Source organism: Eretmochelys imbricata, chromosome 1, assembly GCF_965152235.1.
Source record: "Eretmochelys imbricata isolate rEreImb1 chromosome 1, rEreImb1.hap1, whole genome shotgun sequence".
Taxonomy (NCBI): Eukaryota; Metazoa; Chordata; order Testudines; family Cheloniidae; genus Eretmochelys; species Eretmochelys imbricata.
The window spans coordinates 246,355,895-246,381,225 of record NC_135572.1 but is presented as its reverse complement, the minus strand read 5'-3'; the positions used below and the strand labels follow the sequence as shown (position 1 = coordinate 246,381,225).

The 25,331-nt window shown below is 41.8% G+C and overlaps 1 protein-coding gene across 1 annotated transcript in view; it reads left to right on the top strand.

Annotated features, from left to right (window-relative positions):
* The window catches only part of PTPRO (protein tyrosine phosphatase receptor type O), a 213,879-nt gene extending 193,999 nt beyond the window's left edge, over positions 1–19,880 (top strand). Inside the window, exons 20-27 of the mRNA XM_077807489.1 lie at positions 57–147; positions 623–699; positions 3,178–3,312; positions 8,702–8,824; positions 10,612–10,766; positions 13,657–13,792; positions 17,809–17,929; positions 19,378–19,880. Of these exons, the coding sequence (XP_077663615.1) occupies positions 57–147; positions 623–699; positions 3,178–3,312; positions 8,702–8,824; positions 10,612–10,766; positions 13,657–13,792; positions 17,809–17,913 (822 nt within the window). The 3' untranslated portion in view covers positions 17,914–17,929; positions 19,378–19,880. The remainder of the gene's footprint in view (positions 1–56; positions 148–622; positions 700–3,177; positions 3,313–8,701; positions 8,825–10,611; positions 10,767–13,656; positions 13,793–17,808; positions 17,930–19,377) is intronic.
* The last annotated feature ends 5,451 nt before the right edge of the window (positions 19,881–25,331 follow it).

Below are 25,331 nucleotides of genomic sequence, written 5' to 3'. Positions count from 1 at the left end.
TAATTTTCAGGTGTTAGTCAATTTAATGGCAACATTTTCCCTTCTGACATATACAGGAGCTAAAACTGATTGGGCTTGACATACCCCATTTTGCTGCTGACCTTCCCATGAATCGATGTAAAAATCGCTATACAAATATCCTCCCATGTAAGTACAATAGATGCAGACTCCTGCGAGGGTCCCTCGGGGGGTCTGGGGGGAGAAGAGTTTTAATTGTGGAATTGATGCAGGTTTTCCAGCAGGTAAAAGCTTGTTTTAAAATAAATAGGTCTCTCTTAGTTTTGAAAACTCTGTGTTTTATATTTGTCATGATTGAAAATAGTAGGTCATTCCTACTGCTGAGCAGTCTTCTTCGTTTTTTCTCATGATTTTAATGAGATTCAAAGAGACCCGACAGTGAAGCCTCTTGAAGGCAGGAGTGTGCAGCAGTAATGAAGCCGTATCCATGCAGCAGGAACTGGGCAGTACTTATTAGAATGGAATGCTGGCCCTCTACAGTTTTGCCTTTGTTATGCTGGAGAGTGTGTAATTGTGTTTCAGGATTTTAAGAGATTATTTAACACCTCCCACAGTTTGCTCAAGCTACCCCCTTTCTTTCCCCCTCCCCCCCTTCTTTTTGCAGATGACTTTAGCCGCGTCAGATTAGTTTCGATGAATGAAGAAGAAGGTTCAGACTACATTAATGCCAACTATATTCCTGTAAGTGGTAAGACTCAAATCAACCTGAGGCTTAATGTTCTTAGTAGGGAAATATCACACAGGCAGTGAAAAGGGTGAAAACTCCTAGCAATTTGGTGACTTTAAAAAAAAAATTATCGCAATTTCACTAATTTTGCCTTCAGTGAACAGCACTTTTCATCAGCCAATAAACCTGTTTTGTGCACATTTTGCCACAGCAACTTTGAAAGTTGTGTGCATCCTGTTACAGATGGGAGGAAATTGGCTGGGGACATGGATGAAAAGTTTAAACTCTGCACTGCAATTCTCAAACAGCTAAAGGGTTTTTTTCCAATATTTTAATCTATGTGGAATAAAGGCAGTGAACCAGAGATACAGGTATAGTAAAAATGCACAGAGAACAAGCCAGGGCATGGTGTGCAAACATAGCTTCTATTTGCACTACCCTGATCTTGGCATTGTTCTGTTCACGCCTTCTTCCTTGCGCGGTTTAGAGCCGCTGTCTAACAGCTCATAGCAATTCTGCTATAGTTTTAGGACAGGAAGTAAAGAATACTGTATTCGGCTGTAACCGTATGGGATATGTAGGGAGGCAGAATGTAATTTTGTACATGAGAATTTGGCCAGGATGCTGGGAAGAGTTCCCTGCTGTTATGAAAAGTGTTGTGGCATCTTTAATGACTACAAATGGTGGGCACATCTGTGTTCTAGTTCTCCACTGAAACAGCACAGTGGCCCATAGCTTCATGCTAGGGACTTGGTTCAGTACTGACTAAAATGGGAAGAGAATCACTGAATCAATATCAGCACTTCGTGCGTCACTTTGGAAGTCTCCCATCCAAACACTGACAAAGCACTGACCTTACTTAGCTTCTGAGATCTGACAAGATCACAGAACTAAGTGATAAGGCCAGGCAGGCTCTTTCTTTCTTTTCTTCATTAAATATCGATAATATGTACATTTGATGCTCAGTCAGAAAACTAGAATGACAATTTTATAGCATCCAGTTATATAGCATCCATGGATATGGATATAGATATAGATAGATATAGCATCCAGATATGTCTCTTCAGCTTTTGTCAATTCCATGTTTATATTTTAGATATGTTTAATGCTACACACAAAATACACCTTCCAAATACTTTAGATACAACACAGCTATGTTAGTGTTTGGCTTATTTGGATGATCACTCTCCCACTTGGCACCTCATGATAGTTTCATCTCAAACCCTAGTGTTCATGTTGATCCGCTTTCCACAGTCAATAAAAATGTGATGCATCAGTTATATACACACCCCATATGAAGCAAAATGAAATGTGTTCTGTACTTACAAATTATTATGAGTGTTGAGTTTGAACTGAGTCTTTTACAGATGGCAAATGCTGAAATAGGCTGCCTATGGAAAAGTGCTTCCAAATCATCAGTATTTTAATTACTTGAATGCTGTAGGCTGATACATCCATAGCCTAATTCATGTAGGAACATACTGTGTTTTGAATGTATCTGTCTTTTTTTTCCCCCAACTACTCTGGGTGTTAGATAACTTTCTAAACGTAGTTCTGCTGATAATCTCCTCCTGCGTTCACTGTAAACAGGCAGCCAGGGTCATAGTTAAATCAACCCTTACACCAAGCAAATATGTTAACTAGCAGATGCGGAAATGGCATCTTGTATTATTTACAAAATTACCCTTTTCTACAATAGTGCCCAAAAAAGTATCTACAAATAAAAACAGACAGATTAGCAGACAGATAGGGATAGGAATGTATGGGTATAATGTCTCCTAAAGGTACTTCAGGTTTAGTAAATTATAAATATTTGATAATCTTTTAAGAGTTATGACTTTTAGAATAACCTATTACTATTATTTTAGGCCTAAGATTACCAGGTATTTTACTGATTTGGGTCTTGAGCTTGCAAACACTTATCCACATGTTCCTTGTTTAGAGTTGATCTGATTAATCCTTTCCTTTCTATTCTATTATTACATTTAATTCACCACAAGTGCTACTTAATTTATTTGGGGGGAAAGGACAAGATAAGGATACATAACTATTGTACTTGTGAATTCACAGCATATTAAATGTATTAAAACTTTGTAAAAAAAACCAGCCCTGATTTAGTTTTCATTTTTTATGCTGTTTATTTCTTGTACTTCACTAACTTTCAACAGTGAATTTACATTGGTCGGTTTCACTTTTGTCCATACACAGGTTAATTTCCAGGTACTCCTGTAGTATTTGGGACTCAAAATCTCCTTGGAAATATTTTGATTAAAAAAAATAACAGTTTTCACTGAATTAAAAGCAACAAACCAAAAAACTTGATATAGGCTTCTTCATGATAGGAATTACTTTTAAAAAGCTCTTTGAATTTTGGACTTAAACATTCAAAAATGTAACTTTAAAAGCATGTTGTAAATATGCTCCTGAGGAAAATGTATATTCTGAACAGTCTGTGAAATGAAGTATAATAACAAATTGCACCTGTCTCTTAGGGCTACAACTCACCACAGGAATACATTGCAACCCAGGGGCCACTGCCAGAGACAAGGAATGATTTTTGGAAGATGGTTCTCCAGCAAAAATCACAAATCATTGTTATGCTCACTCAGTGTAATGAAAAAAGAAGGGTAGGTAACATAATCCTATGTGCATTTTGCAAGGAAATAAATAATTTTAGTGTCATTAGGTTCCTTTGCATTATTTTTTAACACAAAACAGCAGTATAAGGCAAGCTCTTGAATGCCCTCTGAACCCAAAACTCCTAATGATATCAACAGGAGATCGAGAAGGAGACTCATGGTCATTTATTGTAAACTCTTCAGTGCAGGGATAGTTCTATTTGTTTGTAGTGTTAGTGTTTGTAGTGGAGCACAATGGGGCCCCTATCTGAATGGAGACCTCTCGGTGCTGCGGTAGCACAAATCATTAATATTAATGATAATAAACAGTAAGTCTAAAGAGCTGGTGCTGAATGGTACCATGAGTAATGGTAGCAAATAGAGCCATAATATTTGAATCCAAATATGAACTTCCTGAAGTTCAGCTGTGTTTGGACCTCAGGTTTGGCTTTGGTCCTATCTTTAGTAGGAAGTTACCCGTAAGAGGCTGACAAGATTTTTATCAAGAGTAAAAGATTCTTACATGACTCAAATTAGACTTTAAAATGGCAGCAATAGGGAGTGGATGGCTCAGGGGACTGTTACTGGTTTGAATCCAGGCTGGCAGCAAATGAAAAATTGTTACTGTCTGATAGCTGTTTGTTGGCATCTCTGAAATTAGTGGTGGTCCCAGCTCAGTTCCTAGTCTACAGGTGTGTATCCACATCACAAAAACTACTAGGACAGTTGCCACCGATTATCCCCCTGCTTGGGAGTTTCAGCAGAGAGGCAGAGAATTGGCTGGGCATGGTGACTGAAGGTGCTGAGAGCCATTGAACCAAACTGTGAACCCTGTATATATGGGATCCACTTCAAGCCAGGGGGTGCAGCAGCAACTAGTTCCAGCACCTATGGACTGAAATAGATTCTTACTCTCCCTTCAGGCCAGCACATTGTTGGGGCAGCCTGGAGGAGCTGCCAGAGCCCATGCTGTACCTCTTGTGTGGATGAATAGAACACTCATTTCCTAAGACTGTTGTTCTGGCACCTTTCAAGAGAACAAAACAATAGTAAAATTAAAGATGGCACCAGTGATCTTTTTCTCTTCATTGAAGCGTGCCTCCAAATATCATATTGTTCTCTGTAAATTAGCATTTGACACAACAGGCTCTATTGCATGGTTTCAGTGCAGCCATTATAACAGATGTCAACGTAATAGATATTCTTTCATTAAGCTGAGATAACCAAATCAACACAGTCTTGGCCATGATATTTGTAGCATCCACATTTGCTTCCCAGCTATTTTCTTTGTTAGTTCTAGCCATTTGCACAGATAATACATATATGAATGACATGCAGATGTCAATGGCATTTTAATAATAGCGACACTGTCAATATGAGAGTTCTGTAAAAATGACAAAGCATTATTTTTCAAAATGGAATGTGAAATACAATAATCAGCTAATACATGTACATTGCTTATGATCTTGCATATTATAGAATCATAGAAGATTAGGGCTGGAAGAGACCTCAGGAGGTCATCAAGTCCACCCCCATGCTCAAAGCAGGACCAACCCCAACTAAATCATCCCAGCCAGGGCTTTGTTCAGCTGGGCCTTAAACCTCTAAGGAAGGAGATTCCACCACCTCCCTAGGTAATCCATTCCAGTGCTTCACCACCCTCCTAGTGAAATAGTTTTTCCTAAAATATCCAGCCTAGACCTCCCCCACTGCAATTTGAGACCATTACTCCTTGTTCTGTCATCTGCCACCACTGAGAACAGCCTAGCTCCATCCTCTTTGGAACTCCCCTTCAGGTAGTTGAAGGCTGCTATCAAATCCCCCCTCACTCTTCTCTTCTCTAGACTAAATAAACCCAGTTCCCTCAGCCTCTCCTCATAAGTCATGTGCCTGAGCCCCCTAGTCGTTTTTGTTGCCCTCCACTGGACTGTCTCCAATCTGTCCACATCCTTTCTGTAGGGTGGGGGGGCCCAAAACGGGACGCAATACTCCAGATGTGGCCTCACCAATGCCGAATAGAGGGGAATAATCACTTCCCTTGATCTGCTGGCAATGTTCCTACTAATGCAGTCCAATATGCTGTTAGCCTTCTTGGCAACAAGGGCACACTGTTGACTCCTATCCAGCTTCTCATCCGCTGTAATCTCCAGGTCCTTTTCTGCAGAGCTGCCACTTAGTTAGTTGGTCCACAGCCTGTAGCCAGGCAAGGGATTCTTCCATCCTAAGTGCAGGACTCTGCACTTGTCCTTGTTGAACCTCATCAGATTTCTTTTGGCCCAGTCCTCCAATTCGTCTAGATCACTCTGGACCCTATCCCTACCCTCCAACATATCTACCTCTCCCCCCATCTTAGTGTCATCCACGAACTTGCTGAGGGTGCAATTCATCCCATCATCCAGATCATTAATGAAGATGTTGAATAAAACCGGCCCCAGGACCAACCCCTGGGGCACTCCGCTTGATACCGACTGCCAACGAGACATTGAGCCAAGCCCAACGATCCAGCCAGCTTTTTATCCACTTCATAGTCCATTCATCCAATCCATATTTCTTAACTTGCTGGCAAGAATACTGTGGGAGATCGTATCAAAAGCTTTGCTAAAGTCAAGGTATATCACATCCACCGCTTTCCCCATATCCACAGCACCAGTTATCTCATCAAAGAAAGCAATCAGGTTGGTCAGGCATGACTTGCGCTTGGTGAATCCATGTTGACTGTTCCTGTCCTCCAAGTGCTTCAAAATGGATTTCTTGAGGACCTACTCCATGATTTTTCTGGGAACAGAAGTGAGGCTTACCAGTGTGTAGTTCTCTGGATTCTCCTTCTTCCCTTTTTTAAAGATGGGCACTATATTTGCCTTTTTCCAATCATCCGGGACCCCTCCTGATTGCCATGAGTTTTCAAAGATAATGGCCAATGGCTCTGCAATCACATCAGCCTACTCCCCCAGTATCCTCGGATGCATTGCACCCGGACCCATGGACTTGTGCATATCCAGCTTTTCTAAATAGTCGTTAACCTGTTCTTTCACCACCGAGGGCTGATCACCTCCTCCCCATACTGTGCTGCCCAGTGCAGCTGTATGGGAGCTGACGTTTTCTGTGAAGACTGAGGCAAAAAAAGCATTGAGTACTTCAGCTTTTTTCACAGCATCTGTCACTAGGTTGCCTCTCCCATTCAGTAAGGGTCCCACACTTTTCCTGGCTGCCTTCTTGTTGCTAACATACTTGTCAAAACCCTTCTTGTTACCCTTCACATTTCTTGCTAGCTACAACTCCATTTGTGCTTTGGCCTTCCTGGTTACACCCCTGCATGCTTGAGCAGTATTTTTTATACTCCTCCCTAATCATCTGTCCAAGTTTGTTACTAGTAAGGAGACATGGGGTGCAGCATGATGATGACACCCAAATCTGTGTATCTGTCTTGTCTGATTTGGATGATGCAGTTCAGCTTCTCAGTTGCTGTCTAGTCAAGGTTGGCACATGGATGAAAGTGAGCTGGCTGAGGCTCAACCCAGCTAAGATTGAGGCAATGATGATGGGTTTGGGGAAGCAGCCAGGGGAGATGGCAGGGGTAATATCAGCCCCTTGGATTGAAGGAGTACATCTGTCATTAGATAAGTGTTCACAACTCAGGGGTGATATTAGCCCCCGAGCTGTTTGATAACCACATCACAGCAGTGGCCCAGTCTCTTGTTTCCCATCAGTGCCTGGCTAGGACACTGTGGCCTTTCCTTCTGGCCACAGACCTTGCCACCATTATCCGTGCTTTTGTTACCTCAAGATTTGGCTATTGCAATGCTCACTACATGGGATTACACCTTAAAACCATTCGGAGACTGAGGCTGGTGTAGAATGCAGCAATTTGCTTATTGAGCAGGACATAGTGACAGCAATGTTCCAGGATAGCTAGCTGCCCATTGGTCTCTGGGTTGAGTTTAATGTGTCAGTTATGAGCTATGAAGCCATAAATGGGCTGGCACAGGCCAATGGACATGCCTCTCTCCCCATGCCATACTTCCACAGCTGCAGTCAGCATGGACACTTAACTGGATCCTCCTCATTGTAAGAGAAAGAGAGTGACTGGCAGGCTGTTCTTTGTGGGAGCTCTGGAACTTGCTCTTCCCACCTTCTCTTGTTCCAAAATAACACAGATTTGCAAGCATGCTGAAAGAGTCGCCTGTTTCATAGGGTTTCTGGAGAAGGTTGAGGGTGTGGGAGGGAGTGCGGTGTGCAGGAAGGGGCTCAGGGCAGGGGGTTGGGATGCAGTAGGGGGTGTGGCAGGGGGTTAGAAGGCTCAGGGAAGGGGGTTGGGGTGTCGGGTGCAGGAGGGATTCGGGGTGCGGGCTCCAGCCTGCGCTATTTGCGTCGTGCAGCAGGGCTAAGGCAGGCTCCCTGCTTGCCCTGGCCTTGTGCCGCTTCCGGAAGTGGCCAGCATGTCCGGCAGTGGCTCCTGGGGGTGGAAGGGGCAGCCCTCACCTGTTGGTACCACTCCCAAAACTCCCATTGGCTGTGGTTCCCCATTCCCAGCCAATATGAGCTGCGGGGGGCAGTGCCTGCAGATGAGGGCAGCACATGGAGCCCTCTACCCCACCCTCCCCCAGGGCTGTAAGGACGTGGTGCCAGCCACTTCCGGGAGCGGTGCAGGGCCAGGGCAGGCAGGGATCCTGCCTTAGCCCTACTGCGCCACGGGGCTGGCAATCCCTCAGGACGGATTGAAACCCTAACGGGCCGGATCCGGCCCGCAGGCCATAGTTTGCCCTCCCCTGGGGTAAATGGTTCCTGTGGAATGGATTTTAATGCTTCTATGATTTAATTTTATTGTATTTACTGTATGGTTGGTTATGTTAGGGTGCCTAGAGTGTTGTTTGGTTGTCTTTATTATTTTAAATCTAAATAAAATAAAAATATTACATCATGGTCCTTTACACTGTAATAGAGAACACTTGGAACATATATTTTTTGTTTCCTTTCATGTATGATCTTGTTCACTGCATTTGGACACTTGTTATTTGAGATCATCAATGGTCTTCTGTTGGGGATGACAACTGTCTACAGTCTTTCAGAGTAGCAGCCCTGTTAGTCTGTATTCGCAAAAAGAAAAGGAGGACTTGTGGCACCTTAGAGCCTAACCAATTTATTTGAGCATAAGCTTTCGTGAGCTACAGCTCACTTCATTGGATGATGAAGGTGCCACAAGTCCTCCTTTTCTTTTTGTCTACAGTCTATGAGCCATAAAGAGGCTGCTTTTCTAAAGCTTCATTTTTGTTGAGAGTTTACACACACACATCTACATAACACACGCATGCTTAAGTGCCAAGCAAAATTCTGCTGTGTTGCTTCCCAAACTTGAGTCTAAATAGATTTTGATTGTACTGTTGTTTTTCTTTTCTTCTAGGTGAAATGTGACCATTACTGGCCTTTTACAGAAGAGCCTATTGCTTATGGGGACATCACAGTGGAGATGCTTTCGGAGGAGGAGCAAACAGACTGGTCTTTTAGGAACTTCAGAATCAGCTATGTGGGTGACCGAGAAAGATGTTTCATTGCTTTTCATTAGAGATCAGCCCATCCTGCAAAATTTGGATCCAAATCTCTCTCACTCCAAAATTCAGGAGTGTTCAGACCTGGAGTTCTGGGGCAGTTAGTTATAGAGAAAGGGACCAACAGCAACATTCATAAATAGATTTTGATTGCAAGCACCTTCAGATTTCAAGGATGTTCTGATCTGGGGTTTTGGTTCAGGCCCTTCTCTAATTTCTATCCATCCCAGGCATCTCCAGAGGGAAAAGGTTGTTTCTCTAGTCTAGATCCTAGTGGACAAATGTTCACACCACAGAATCCTCCACAAAAACTGGTATGTTTGGTACGTTGCTGCTGTGATGCAAAGGAGCACTAATGGTGCCTAACTGGACACCTGAGGGTTCCCAGAAGGATCCTTAGGTAGTGAAGACCTGATGCACAGCACCTAGCATGATGGGGCCCTGATCATGACTGGGGCTTCTAAGTGCTAGTGTAGTACAAATAATTAATGATAATGGTTTGTTTGGAGACCACAGTTCAGCCACTTTTTTTTTGGTCCCGTGTATCAGACGATAGTCCCATTTTCAATTATAAACTGTTCAAGGCCTGAAAATAAGGATATAGAAGTTGAGGAATATTGTTTGTAAAGGAGGTAATTGTGCATTATTCTTGGCATTCTTTTGAGGCCACGTCCCTGAATGCTGTTGAATAAAACAGAATTTAATTCATGAACGGTATCCCATCCCGTGGTGCTGTGAAATAGAAGATTTTGCTGTATTAACTGCTCTAAGCAGAGGAAGTGGGAGGAGCCTACTGCACATTCCAATCTTTCAAACACTTTATTTTGCTAAGGGTCAGGCACAGGCAGGAGTACAGCTAGGAATGGGCAAAACCATTGTAAAATGCAATATGATAGAACTGAATCAAAACGTTGTAAAATGCAATGTAATAGAACTGAATCAAACCGCGACCATTCCTGTGCATTCCCATACTTTTTAATTTGGACCAGAAAGTCCATTCTTGAGCTATTTCCAGCCTATCAAAACCAGGAAATATAGTAATTCTTTTGAGAGCATCAGATTTCTGAACCAAAGGTGTTTGGATAAGCATCCAGATTTTCAGGTCTCTCTTCCAATTTCAGCTCTGCCTCCCAATGTTTTGAATGGGACTAATATTTACAGAAATCATTGTTTGATCTTGTGCAAGAATGGGAGACTGATACAATGGATCAGAACCGTAGTGTTGTAGGAATTCACAGCATCAACTCTCTGTCCTGAGTTGTGGGGATAAAAAACTGTCACTTGAGTGCATTTGTCACAAAGCCAGATCCTTGTTTGTTGAAGTAATGTCCTAGCCTTCTAATATATTTCAGTTAGAACTGTTAGACATTTTTTGAAAGCCAAATGTTTTTGTTTAAAAAAAAGAGTCTTCCGATAAAACTGTTTTTGTTTGTTTGTTTTTCCAATTAAACCTGGATATTAAAATTCCCAAGTTTCTGGTCTTTCAAGAAAAATGGAATGAGAAGGAAGAGAAAAAGGAGAAACAAAAACAAAACCCCCAAACCATACAATTTTTGATTATTGTTTTTAAGTTTTACAAAAAATATATTTCCTTTTTGAAACTGTGGAGCAAAAATCATTTGAAAATTTTCACATACAATCTTTACCATTTTTGACTAACTCTAATTTCATCAGTCGGCATTTGTAAATGCATGAGTCAGATTGAACATGTCTGCACAGGTAAAACAAACATGAACATGCTGCTGTTCTGTTTTTTCCCCCTTAGGCTGATGAGGTACAAGATGTAATGCATTTTAACTACACTGCCTGGCCTGATCATGGTGTCCCCACTACAAATGCTGCAGAGAGCATCTTGCAGTTTGTACAGATGGTCAGACAGCAGTCAACAAAGAGTAAAGGCCCCATGGCCATACACTGCAGGTAAAGGCTTAATTTTCCATTTTCCTTTAATGCGTAACCATTGAAATACATCGAGAAGAACACTGGAGGGAGGGATTTCTTTCCACCTTTAAGGTGCTGAGAATTGTATTTTATTTATGTTTTATGGTAAAATCCTGGCCCTATTGCAGTAAGTGAGAGTTTTGCCATTGACTTTAATGGGGCCAGGATTTCATTCTATGTTCCTAGATGTACGGGGAAAGAGAGTGAGTGATGTATACCATATATTTTTATCATAGTAAAGTATTGCAGGTCTGATACTCAGCTGAGGTAAATTAGCATAACTCCACTGACGTCCATGAGGCTACATTGTTTTATATCATCAGAGGACCTTGCCGAACACTTGCATTTCCATGTTTTTGCAATTCAGGTGGAAAAAATCAAAACAACAGTCTGTGAAGCAGAATGCTATTTCCCTACAGAGACATACTCTGTGTAGATCATAACTCTCAGATAATTTGGCCTTCAGTACGCAATGTTGGGAGTTAAATCCATGGGCAGGCAGTAGGCATGACACAATATATGGGTTTTTCTTTTCTTGAGGGCAGCATTTTAATATAGTAACTGTCACCCTTGTTCATCGTCAGGCTTTTTGTAAGACACTGTTGAGCTCTCCGAAGCCAGCTGCTGCATTAAAGATTGTGCCAAATTGATTCCTGATGTAACTCCATTGTAGTGACATCAAAGATTAATTTGCCCCACAATGTGTAATGGTAAGACTACTCCTGGTAATGATAGATTATTATAGGGTTACTTCGTAGAGAGAGAGGTGTGTAACAGATCATTTAGTGTGAGTTTAAACTGCTAGGTATGCCCTGAATGGAACTCAAAGCTTCATGAAGCTATTAGCCCCACCTCCCTCTATCACCCATCCTAAGGCATCTGCTCACAAGTTGTGAAAATGTGTGTTTGGGTATGTACAGATGCAGTTATGTTGCATGCAAACAATGTCAAAAGCCTCCAGCATAGCTTCCTCGTCACTGCAGTGGTGTTTGGAACATTTTCCTTTGCAGTCACATGGTGTGCCCTAAATAACCGGGACATTACTCAGCGAACAGCCTTTTACAGTATCACCCTTTCTAGTTCCTCATGAGGTTTCCAGAATTCTTACTAGGAAGTGGCGCAATAGCAGCATTTGTCATTTCTAATAGTGTTCAGTCCTGCTGATGAGTTGTGGCGCAGAAGTTCCTGGGTGAACTCATGCTGAGTACAGCTGCGGGACAGAGCCCTAATGCAAAGTTGAGACAGACACTGGTAGGCTCAAAGAGGGGACTTAGCTAAAGCATTTAATTTCACAACCCTATACTTAACTCCCCTGGCTCATGCATATTTTGCATGGGGAGAGTACAGGGGCTGGCAGTGGTACGCTAGACCATTAGTGTCTTAATTTTTCATAAGGATAATGCCACCTGCAGAGAAATGTGGTTTTGGATAGAATGCTAAAGTGTACTGTAGGTCTTGCAATGCACGGATAGAAGTCACGGTTTCATGAAATCAGTGGGAAAAAATGAACCAATTAATGTTTTCTGGATACTTTTGGAGACCATTAAAAGTCTTCTCTAACTTTAATGAATGCATGAAATTGATAGTCTGTTACTGGATTTATTAAACTGATGACTACCTCTTAGAGTCATACATTTATTATTTTATCTATTGGAGTCATGATTTTTTATCATGTCTGCCAAATTCATGAAAGTGGATTAATTGATTAATGATTGGACATGTCACGTTAATTAGACCAAAAACCTCTTATTGAATTCATGAATTTTTATCCCATCTCAGTCATATTTATAAAATCAACCACTTTTATTGGATTGATAAATATCCTACCAGAGTCCCAGATATATGCTATTCTATGCATCTGCCTAGTCAATTTATGCCTACAGCCACCCCATGTCCACATAAAACTTTTCTCTGAGGTATGCAAATAATATTTACCAATTTCACATACGGTTGTATCAAGAATGTGAAAGCAAATGGTTTGGTTTTTTAGAATGTTGGATCCACACCTATTTACATCAAACTGTTCTGCACCTTTAAAAATCAGGTCTAATAAAATTAAACTAAGATTTTCACTCTCTCTCTCTATTAGAGAAAGTCTCACACACAATATATTTGTTTTTATCTCTTTCTCCATCTGCTCCCTCATTCTTCCAAAGTTAGCCTCTTAAATCCATAAATTGCCTGATTTTAAAAGGTACTGAGCCCCCAGCAGCTGAAAATCTCTTCTGTTGCCCTCAAAAGCAGTGACCATTTCACAAGAAGTCTGTTGACTTTGCAGAAACTAAACCTGGTGGAACTGCAAGTGTAACTTGGTCAAGCTCATTTGCTGTAGGCACCATAATGTAGGTCTATGTGTATTCACAGATACAGCTCAAGTAGTTTTATACCTCTCATCATCATGAGGAAAAAATATAAGGGAGAAAGGGACTTGCCAGCATAAGGTGGTCAGTCAAGAAAATGTAAGACTGTGAGAGGGGGCCAAATTTACCCCGTCAGATTTTGCCCAGAATATCACTCTGAGGGTCGGAGTTTTTCAGCCCAGATAGTTTCAGCTAGGTAGGATTAGTCAATTGCCTATCACAGCTCTTCTGTATAACTATTATACTTTTTTTAAGAAAGGTGAAATCATTGCAAAGCCCTTAGTCCTGTGCATTCTTTGGTGTGAACTGTGAATTACTGTGCGTATTCATATATTCGAAGGATTAGTCAGTTGTATGAATCCAGTGCAAATGAGACATATTTTCATCAGGATGATTATTCCATAATTCTGAATTACAGCACAACAGGTGCTTTCTTTACCCCACAACCACTCGGCCCCTCCGCTCCCACCCCCAAGAAGGAGTAACCTGTAACGATGTGTGTATTACAGTGCCGGCGTGGGACGGACAGGAACATTTATAGCATTGGATCGGCTCTCGCAGCACATGCGTGATCATGAGTTTGTAGATATATTAGGGCTGGTGTCTGAAATGCGGTCTTATAGGATGTCCATGGTACAGACAGAGGTATGAATTTCATTTTCATGTATTTTCAAAATACCATGTTGCACTAATGTAGGTATCATAACTATTTTGTGCTGCAGAATCTATTGAGGTTCTGACATAGTCCTGTAAATAGATAAAATAATTGTCTTCTCCATGCTAAATGTGTACTACTTCCACATTTTTATGAGTCTGCTACCTAAACTATCAATAGATCAGGATAGATCAATGTACTTACAACCTAGTTGAAGCTTTCTAATGCAGACAGGCTAGTCCCACCTTGTAAGAAACTAGTCTGAACAAGCATTAAAATAGAAGTGCATGAGTTATATAAAATGCACCATTTTGAAAAAACAGTGGACTTGATCTAGGGTTTAAATGACGTATAGGACTGGTAGTCGGATCAGACCACCATTTGGAGCCATTAAGGAAAGTGTCATCTGACTAAGCTGATGATCCAAGAGTTATACAGTGACAATACAAAAATTGGAAAACAAAAACAAAACAAAAGGCGGGGCATGAGGTTTCTTCCCCCTACTTCCCTCTCTGTTTCTTGGCTAAAGTTTCTGTTGAAAAATCAAAATACTTCTGTGAAAATTTCACTACTGCAGAAACAAATAGACCAAAGTTTTAGAACGGAATTATTTGCCCCTTTTTATTCCCAAGAGCGTTAGTTATAGCTGAAAGTTTTTATTTGTCAGTTGCCTGTTGGATACATGAAACAAGTCTGTGATCTCCACCCAGTTCCCAGTGCGGAGACCACATCACAATACCACCCGCACAAATGTCAGACTTCACAGATACGCACAGGATTTACTGGGTCTGGAGGATGAACTGTCCTTAGAGATGGGTCACTCCCGATCAAGGTAGATGCAAATTAGCTGAGGTAGTATGAGGGAAGCCTGCAGTGCCATTGCCTATCTTGTTGCTTTTTGTATGTAGAGGACTTGATTCTCTGGAGGAATCAGCCAGGTAAGCACCTTTCCCCATCACCTGACCTGATCCAATGCCTACTGATGTCATAGGAAAGACTGCGATTTAAGGCATGGAAATTATTTGGTGTTTTTGTTTTAGTTTTAATTCTTGAATTTCACTGAGTTACCATGTCATAGAATAGGCTTTCACTTTTGTTCAGTTGAGTATGGTTCAGAGGAGAGTGATGGAGAGACCAGGGTGTGCTGCTTGATCTGCTTTTTATTTGGGGAGCAGGGAGTTCCGCAATCCCACACAATCCATTTTGATGGCTTTCCAATTTTCATATTGTTTCCAAGTTTCATACTGTTAGCCAGCTGGCCTTTTCCCTGCTGCACTGGCATTTTAGCAAAGCATCACTAGAGTCTCTTTCCTTTCTCTTCCTAATACTCACACACCAACAGAAGGGCTCTGTAACGCCTCAAAAGCTAGATCAAGATTAAAGTGCTCCAGGAACTGGTGCCAGTGGGCAGGATTAAATACTGGGGAGCAAGGATACATCCCATTGGCCTTGTGAAGGGGAGACACCTGTTTTAGTCAACAAAGCTTGCTCTAATACATCCTGACAAACAGGAAAATCTTACCTCACAGGCAGGGTGTCATGCATTTCTGTGCTTGCCAGCCCTGACCTCTTCAGGTTTTTTCTTTTTAAATTAGAGTGGAATTTCCTAAAAGAAAAGGAGTACTTGTGGCACCTTAGAGACTAACCAGTTTATTTGAGCATGAGCTTTCGTGAGCTACAGCTCACTTCAAAGCTCATGCTCAAATAAACTGGTTAGTCTCTAAGGTGCCACAAGTACTCCTTTTCTTTTTGCGAATACAGACTAACACGGCTGTTACTCTGAAACCTGGAATTTCCTAGTCTTTATAAAGCTGTATCCACACAGGCCACTAGGTGTCAGTGTAATTTAAGAGCAAACAGGACGGATGGGTTAGAGCTGTGTGAACCTTTCATTACAAAACTTGAAACCACACACAGCTCACCTGGTTTCATGTTTCCTTCCAAACTGGAAACTTGGCCACTGTTCCTTGAACAGTTTACAAACTGAGTGAACCCCAGGTGAGTTTAGAGGAGAGATGAGCCTGAATCAAAACCGGGGATCCCAGGATAATGGATATTTGAAATCCAGTTAGATTTGAGATCTGAATTTTGAGCTGGCCTCATAAAGTGTGAGTGTGCACCTGGGAATGTAAAACGCACAGCTGACTGGGGCTCATGGGGCTTGGGCTTCAGGGTTGAAAAATTGCTGTGTAGACATACAGGCTGTGAGGCTGGAGCCCAAGCTCTGGGACCCTGGGAGGGTGGAGACCAGCCATAGCCATGCTGCAGGGTTTATATCTGTGTGTAGATGTTCCCATATTTGTAAGGAGCTGAACCAAATCCCGGGGTGTGAACAACTTCGGGGAGGAAATATGAAATCCAAACCCCAATGTTGTGGCTTAAAGCCATCTCAGACCTCTTAGACATCTGTGCCAGGTTTTGCGTGAATGTTCCCTTTCTGCACAAGGCCTGGAGAAGGATTGATGGTTTTATCAAGTTTTGCCTCCATTTACGTTGGAATGAGGTTTAGAATTCAAGGTGAAATGAATTATTATTCAGAGGTCCCAGTTAAAGATCAACATTGTTCTTAACACTGTACACACATACAATGAAACATGGCCCTGGCCCCAAGCTTCTTATAGTGTAAGTAATTTGGTGGTTGATAATCCCACAATAAATAAATAAGTTATTAAACAAACACTCTATGAACAGAAACCATCAGTTTTTAGCGGTTTATTGTGACGAGTCACAAGTTATAGACACACATGCATAGAAACGCACCAAGTATGGCTTTTATTTGCCTAAATCTAAGGAATATGATGATATAAGGGCATAATATATTTTCAAGCAATTAGAATATAAGGATTTTGTACAGAAGCTCCTCTATATACTAAAGTACTTCCAAAATTACACACACAAGAATTGCTTCACACGCCCCAAAATGCAGCTACGGCCAGGGGAAATGTAGCAGTTATTCAACAGTGCCCTCCAAAGCTACGAGACAGGTTGCAATTGCAGGGGCAATCTAGGATGGTAGAATATAATTGCCCAGTTGTAAATTGGCTAGCCCTGTGAGGTTAACGTAACTATTCTTGCAAACCGTGCCAAGGATCTTGTAATAACCTCAGTTTTCCATCTCGCCAACAAAGCCCCCTCTTACCACAGCAGGGCATTACCAGCCCGGAGGTGGGCATGCCACCTACAGAATCACCACTGCTGCTGCTTGTATCTGGATTTTCCCGGGAGGCCTCCCCTCCAAGTACTGACACTGTTTAGTTTGTGAGAGCTGACCAAACAATAGCCAAAAGGGTATGGGGGCTAATAATTTATAGAGTGTAAAGCCAGAAGGGACCACCGTGATAATCTAGTCTAACCTGCTCTATAACACGGGCCTTAGCATTTCCCTGAATTCATTCCTGTTTGAACTAGAGCATCTCATTTAGAGGGGGAAAATCCAATCTTGATTTAAAAATGAGCAGTGATGGAGAAGCCCCACTACCCTTGGTAAATTGTTCCAAAGGTTGATAACGCTCCCTGTTAAAAATGTGTGCCTTATTTACAGTCCAAATTTATCTAGCTTCAACTGCCAGTCCTTGAATCTTGTTACACCTTTGTCTGATTGATAGAAGAGCACTTTAGTATCAAATAATATCAGACCTAACCCCTTCCTCTCTTATATCTTCATACATTTTATTGCCTTACATACTTCATGATTCCCATTAGCAGACCGCACCATTCTTCAGGTGTCATAAATTCAGTCAACACAACTACAGACTCTTAATTATTCAGTTAATTAATAAGAGTCAAGAATAGTGACACAGGCAGGTCTGATGAGCTTTGTGCTTCCATTGGTGTTGTATACTATAATTTCTTGAATGGGGACACAGATATGCAGCCAGAATATTAATGACTACAGATATTATTTAAGAATGTGTATGCAGACTATTGTTATCAATGTTACTTCATTGGCCAGGTTTAACCGAGCTATACCAGGTGCAAAAATATATACGTTTGGTCTTGCTTCCAGGAACAATACATTTTTATTCACCAGTGTGTGCAATTGATGTGGCTAAAGAAGAAACAGCAATTCTGCATCAGTGATGTCATATATGAGAATGTCAGCAAGTCCTAGTTCAGAATCCCAGGTGGTACGTATGACAGCATCACCCCTTCAGTTCTGCTCACGATTTATAATCCCAGTCACCTGGTAGCAACTGGTGAAATTAATGTTTTACGGCAGAATCTTCATTATACCTTTTCCCATACTCCAAGAATTTTACCTTAGGGTTGAAGCTTTCCAAGTCTGGTCTCCTGCCCGCTCCTTTTCCCCCTGGGCCCCAGTGGGGGTGGTAGTGTGTGCAGAGAATGAGAGGGAAATCCCCTTAGCTGTTTGCGTTAGCATGGAATGATAAATCACACATTTCTTAGCATTTTTAGACCTTTCTGGCTCACCAATCATTTAATTTAAAAAAAAAAAAAAAAACTGAATAAAACCCTCTCCTGGTTTTTCACATAAATCGCCCTGATAAGGTTGCTGCACTTTCCTAAGGTTTAAGAGGAAATTAAAAATCAAAAAGTCATAAGGGGTTGTCATCACTCACTCACTTGTCATCTACAAAGTGTCAAATTATCAGGGCCAACTGAATCCCTCCCCTCCCTGTACGGCAATCCCAGCACCGGGGCTGCTGCAGAGACAGCTGCCAGTAAATATACTCCAAGAGTAAAAGCTAAGGAATTTATGAACCTGCTATGGAAGCAGTCCGAAGTTGCTACCAGCACTAACACTGAGCAACTTAACGATTAATACAGATGTCTTAAGTACACTTTTATTTAAGTGCAACAGGCAAAAAAATTACAAAACCAAAATGTGTTGTCAACCTGCTGACAGGCAGCATGGTCCATGGACTCAAAATGCTGGGGATCTATTCTCAGCGCTGCCATTGATTCACCGTGCATTCTTAGGTACATCAGTTAGCAACTGCGTGCCTCAATTTGCCCATCGGTAAAACTGAGTTAATGATATTGAGCTAACTTTGTAAAGCACATTGAGATATATGGCTAGCCTGTGCTATGTAAGTGTTTGATTATACAATTTATCATATAAACTTTGGACCCTGCTTTCCCCTCTATTCCACAAATTGTTCCTTTTTCTCTCCTTCCATTTCTCCCATCAGGTCCGCTGGACTTTTGTCCCCAATATATTTTTCTTTAAATTGTGTTTCTAACTGAAGTGGGGTGGGGGGTGGAGAAGCTGAGATTCTCTCAAACATACATGCATACAAATAATTAATAATCCAGGAATAGAAACTGTGGCCAATATTATGAAAAGTGACTAGTGATTCTGGGTGCCTCTATTTTTTGGTGCCCAACTTGATTTATAAAAGGGGATTGCTGAACACTTTCTGAAAATTAGGCCCAAGTAAGGTTTATCAAGTTTTGCACTCAATATCACTTGTGAGTTTTCAACATATTGACCTGTATGTCCTGGTTTTTTGTTCCCTTCCTTCCTATACAGAGCTTCAGGTAAAACTAAAAATAAATGGCTAATGTTGTGTATCATTTTCAAACAGGATCCATTTGCTTTGATTTCTTCCAGGTGAGACCATGAAGTACACCCATCTTCCCTTGCTTCAGATTTTGTTTGTTTGATTGAACTGCTAGCTGTTTTGCCATGGAAGGCCGCTGCTTTGCAGTATACGGACAATAAAAGAAAGATACTTTAAATTTTAGAAGCACGGGGGAGATTTAGCCTTAAAGAGCCTGCAGTGTCTTTCGGACTGTTTAATTTTGGACATTTTTAAAATACTGGACCAAATTCAACTAAAACAACAGGACGGAAAAGATACTATAATATGTGCATAAAATACAGTACTCCTGAAGGGTTTGTTTGGTTTGGTTTAAGTTTTTCTGTGCAGGTTGGGCTTAAGGTTAAAGGAAGTGCAATATTTTTTAAATGGTTGTATCTGAACGAAGAAGAGCTTTCTTCATGTGTTTCTGGTCTGTGCTGAAGTCCATAAGAGAACAGGCATTGTTAGCATCTAATAATACCTCATTCGTGAATACGAGGCATGTACAAACCTGAAGGATTGTGGATTTTGTCAAGAGGAAATGGGATATTGATTTGACTCTGTTTACGGCAGCACAGTGGTTCTGTGCTTCAGTGGAATAGGGAGAATACAGTACCTGGGGAGCTTTAGTAACACTCCTGAAATCCAAACAATATAGCTCAAGGCTAGTGTAGAAGACCTACATTAGAAAGCTTCTGTTGGTCTGGTTCTTGATTGTGATCCTCCTCATTAAACAGCAGGATTGTTCCTCTCTTTACTCATTTCAGTAACGCCCCTGATCAGGTACAATTTTTTTTTTTTTTAAGACTGAAGCTATTGAAAGTGGAGAAGAGTTTGGAGCTGGAGAACCTTTAGGCTCTCTTGCGGTAGCATTTAGCTGTCTGAGCAGTCTATGGTGCCTATACCCTTGATTTGTTTGTTCTTCTCAAATATATTCGCCCTGTGTAAAAATGAGAAGCTGATTCATGTTGAGAAAAAAATAATTGCTGTAATGAATGCAGCAGCATCTCTCTGATGAGCTGGGAATTCACGGTGATGTGGAAATGAGGGTTTTGGCATGCTACGGAAATTTTATGGGTTCGTTACCAGGATGTTGTCAAAGCATCGGTACTGATTCCTGCAGGGACTTTGGGGTTGGGTTTTTTGTTGTTTGGGTTTTTTTGCTGTCAAGTTTTATTTCTAGTCAGCATAATTAGATATGTTATATTCTTTTTGGCTTTGTATAATTCCGGTACATCGTTGTGTATTGTGACATGGATGCTTTCAGAGTGGATGTCGATGGCATTTTTGTAACCTGTTACTTTGTGTCAGCTCATTGGACGTTAGAGGCAATGGTACTCAATGTAAACAAAAACTGAAAGTAAACACATTGGATTGCTTACCTGTGAAAATGACACTGAGCAAGGCTGCTGCTTTTCCCACCTGGATCGCTCTACCCTCGTGTCTGTGCACCACAGCCCGAGAATTTAAGATAATCTTTTTTGATGCTATATTGGCATAGCTCTATTCCCCTCTCCAAAAGTAAATTGGGTACTTGCGAAAGGGTTCCAGACCCACTGAAAGCTACACCCTCTGATCACTGACTGGGTGGCAGCAGCTCTACTTTCCCCCCATATTTCCTACCTATGTCTCTCTGTCCTGTCATGGAGGGATCACCTCTATGCACCAACAAGTTAGTTCAGTCTCCACTTCTGTATCACTTGTATGGTGATGCCACTCAGTTAAGAGCTGGAATGTAACCCCCATATTTTTTTTTAATTGGGTATTTAGTGCTGGTGCAAGAGGCCAGCTTGATAGTCCTGGAGACTGAAATCCTGTCTTCATGGACAGAACTGGTAACTGCTCAGGCTACAACCATGCAAGCTTCTTCTACTGCCCCACCAATGTGCCTCAACCCTGAGCTGAAGGGCTCACCTCTGTGCCACAAATGACAACAAGGGTGCCATTTTCTCTAGGGTGGCTACTGCATGAAGGCCACCCAGCAGACCGTCGTCTCTCCTCACCTAAGTAGAATTCAGAATTGTAAACTAGGACGAAAAGCCCCAGAGCCCTGCAGCCCTTGCCACAGTCTCTATTTCTGTATGTATTTCAAGCCTTCCTGTGCTTACCTAGGATGTACTACCTGTCTTATTAATTTATATATCCACAGGTACACAAAGTTCTTTGTTCAGGAGGAGACATGAACAGCTTAATGGCTGGTTGATTCCTTCCAGCATGGGCATGGGCCTGGACCTAATCTGCAACTGTCATATCTGAAGTTCAAACGCCCAATACTTGGATCTAGGATTTTCAGCTGCCACATTGGAGATGGGGCTGGCATCAAAATTAAGGTCCAGGTTTGGATTGCAGCTTCCACTCTGCCACAAAGTACAGGGGTGTTTGGCACTGGGGTTTTGGTTCAGGCTCCTCTCTAAAGTTGAGTAGGATGAACATCCTGTAAACTAGAGTTATGGTCCATGCATATTTAGAAGTAGATCATCAGTGTAGTGGTTTCGTTATACGGCTATACACCATACACACTGGCCATAGAAGCATAGGCATTGCTTTACAATCAATGAAGGAAAACAAGTGTGTTGATTTCATTCTGTTGGAAGTGTTATAAGTTTCAATCAGAGCAGTAATGTGTATGAAGTATCTGTTTTAGGCCTAGCTTATTTGAGGTTGTAGAATAGACTTTGAGCTTGGGGCCAGAGCTGTGTGAGCTTGAATGGCACAAATTACACTGGTCAAAGAAAACCTTGTGTATGTTTTATTTATTTGTGTGCTGTCACTGTCCATTGCTCGCTGATTGGCCCTTTTGAAACAGAGGTTAATTAGTTCTAAACCATCACAGCAAAGATGGATGTTATAACACGACACAGACTGGATATGGTATGACTGTAGCCTACACGCCATAATTAAACATAGGTAACCAACCACCACCATTTCTGCAAATGGTACAGGCGCCACACCAGACATTTATATAAAAGCCAAAATGGTATTTAGGTTAAAAGGGTGACATGATGATATTTTCTTTTTGGTCGTCTTCCTACAGGCTGCCTCCCATTTCTGTTACACACAAGATGGTGGTAGACATTATGGAGGCTCCTGATCCTTTGTTCTTCCCTCTAAACCTCAAAGGCTGTTCCATTATCAGGCACCCTGGCCTCACTGAGGTGAATCTGAGAAAGGCAGGTGTTCAGCTACCACACTGAGGGGAGCCATGTCCAGCTATCTTCCCTGCAGGGCATACTGCATTCCCTGTTTCTAAAAATGTTCTCTCGTGTAATTTCTGGAGTTGAGCGGGGGGTAGAAGGTTCTTTCCCTCCCTCCAGGGAACAGGAGCCTGCCACAGCTCAAGGGATGGGCCTATTATGACTTGTTAAGGGCAGTCTCACTTCTAGCAGTGTCACGTGATGAATATAAAGCTTGCAGAGTTTGAAATAGTCAATTCAAACTCTGAAGATATGAGCCAAATACAGCTACCAGACAACTAATACATTTGGAGGTATTATCACCTTTCACAGAGCTCATTATATTGTCATCAATTGTATGTTTAAAACTTTTTGATTTTGGTTCAAAACCTTGTGAGCTCACATGCGTTCAACTTAATATTTCAGTCAAAGCAAAACCAATGTGGTTTGGGTTCCTCTCCTAAATCAACCTTGGGGCAACTCTCAACTCATTGCAGGTTTGAAAGTCTATCTAAAAAATGCAGTGGTATATTGAAAGCTGGTGAATGGTTTGATTTGGGTTCAGATCACTCCAGTACTGAGGTAGGTGATCTACACTGACAGTGCTGTACTTCCCAGGTGTTCTGTGCCCGACCTAAGTGTCATAAATTGATTGGCTGTGTTCCAGAACCAGAAAGGGAGCTGTGAGCCATACTAAACACAGATAGTACTGTACCTGCTAGCACAGTGATGTCCCAGCCTAAGGGGGTGTACGGGTGGGAAACAATTCCTTAACCTCGCCACACTACTTACAGCAGTGATGAAGTTGTCATGGTTTTCTCCTAAGGCAGAAATTTGTGGTAGCTTCTAAGACTACGTGCATGTGCTGACTTTTGGCTTGCGTCCCTATGGCATTTCCCCAGTTTTTAATTAAGAAAGGAACAGTAGGTTCAAAGTTACTAAATTTCATTTCAGATCATCACTGTATATACTACAAAACTATTTGCCCTTGAAGCACCATTCATCAAACTCCTGATGTTGTGTTTGACCTCCTTTCCGAAATCAGTCAACCCACCTACTCCAGTAAGCCTTAACAGTCCCTCCGATAGACATTTGAAAGGAGCCTGTGTGAAAACAAGCTGTATCTCATTCACCGAACCTACAGTTGTTACTTTGGGCAGCTTCTCTGTTGTTTCTACAAATGTTGTGATATAGATCTAGTCAAGTTCTTCTGGCCCACATTCCGACGGACAGCAGAAGCTAAGGAACTGTAGGTTTTATCGGTTTTCTTTGTCAGCCGCCACACTGCTCCTGAGAAACAGAAACACAATGGCTGCTAATGCTGATGCTCCACTTATGTGGTACTGCTGCAGCAGGAGAACTACTATTACCCATGCATAGAATTGGGCTCATATGAAGGGAGATTGTTTTAGAGGGAGAAATTAATGAACATACGGGCTCAAAGAACATTGAGCACCCATAAGCATGCAAATACATACTTGATAACTTAAACAGAGACATGCTGGGGCCTTCCTCATGTATATACATATCACCCTACTTTGTGTACGCAGTGCACGAACAAGCATGCCCCTGGGAAACATGGGCCTGATTTGCTCCCCTTGTTCAAACTCAGCAGGCACAGGAAGTTTCAATCAACTGTTCAATAGCAACCTTGAAAATATTGCTCTGGCAAATTACCTTTATCAACCTGTTCCTCTTACGTTGGCCTTACTCCTGGGCAAAGTCCAGAGCTACTTGTTTCAACAAGGCTTTACACACACAAGCTACAATGCACGCAGGTAAGTTGAAAACCAGTCACTTGTTTACAAACATCCCTTTGAAATGACAATTTGTCTTCATTGCTCACAAAAGAACTCCTCCAAATACAGGGCTGCCTGTTGACAAATACTTACACCAATCCTGTTGGTTTTTCTTGGCTTCCTTCCTCTCATCTTTAAAGGGCTGAGCCCTCAATCCAGAAAAGTCCTTAAAGCATGTACCTAAGGTCATCCCTGGTCAGCAAAGCAACCTCCTTAACTTTAAAGCATGTGCTTAAGTGCTTTGCTGCCGTGAGCTCTGTGTCTAACAAATCAGTGTTTTCAGTGTACACTGCTACTGTGCAGCCTGCATCTAGGATTTGCCCCTAAAATTAAAGTCTGGAATCTAAATTCTCCAAAGCACAAATTTGTTATAAATCACCACTTTGCCTGAGCCAAGTGCTGTTTAACATTTCAACTGAGAAACACTGGGTAACCTCTTTCCCCATATGAACACTATAAACTCACCGTGAAGTTTCAAAGTGGTTTTCTTTTGCCTTGCTCTCCCGAGCGCAAAAGTGACAGCCAGCTGTTAAATGGGCAAGTCCCCAGAGAACTTTTACACCTTCAGAGTAATTTTAGCAAAAGCAGATAAATGCTACCCAGCTTTCACAGTCTGCTATGCAGAGAACACATGGCCACTTTAATTTAGCATAGCCATGCAATTGTGTGGGTATCAGCTATTCAGTTTGCTTATTTCTGGCCCCCTAAACAGCATGAGGATGATACTTTCCTCAAGTATTTCCATAGACATCATTTATGTGGCCTCCTTCCAACCAGTGAGCAGCCACCATAGTAAAAGGAGGATTATGCAGCTTATTCCTGTCTTCTCAGAGAGGTACCTTCACAGTCCCTCAGGGTATGTCCGTACTGCACTAACACACACAGCTGGGCCACGTCAGCTCACTTGGGCTATAAAGTTGCAGTATAGATGTTCAGGCTGTGACTGGACATTGGGCTCTGAGACCCTGAGGAGGTGAGGGCTCTAGCCTGAAGCCAAACATCTATACTGCA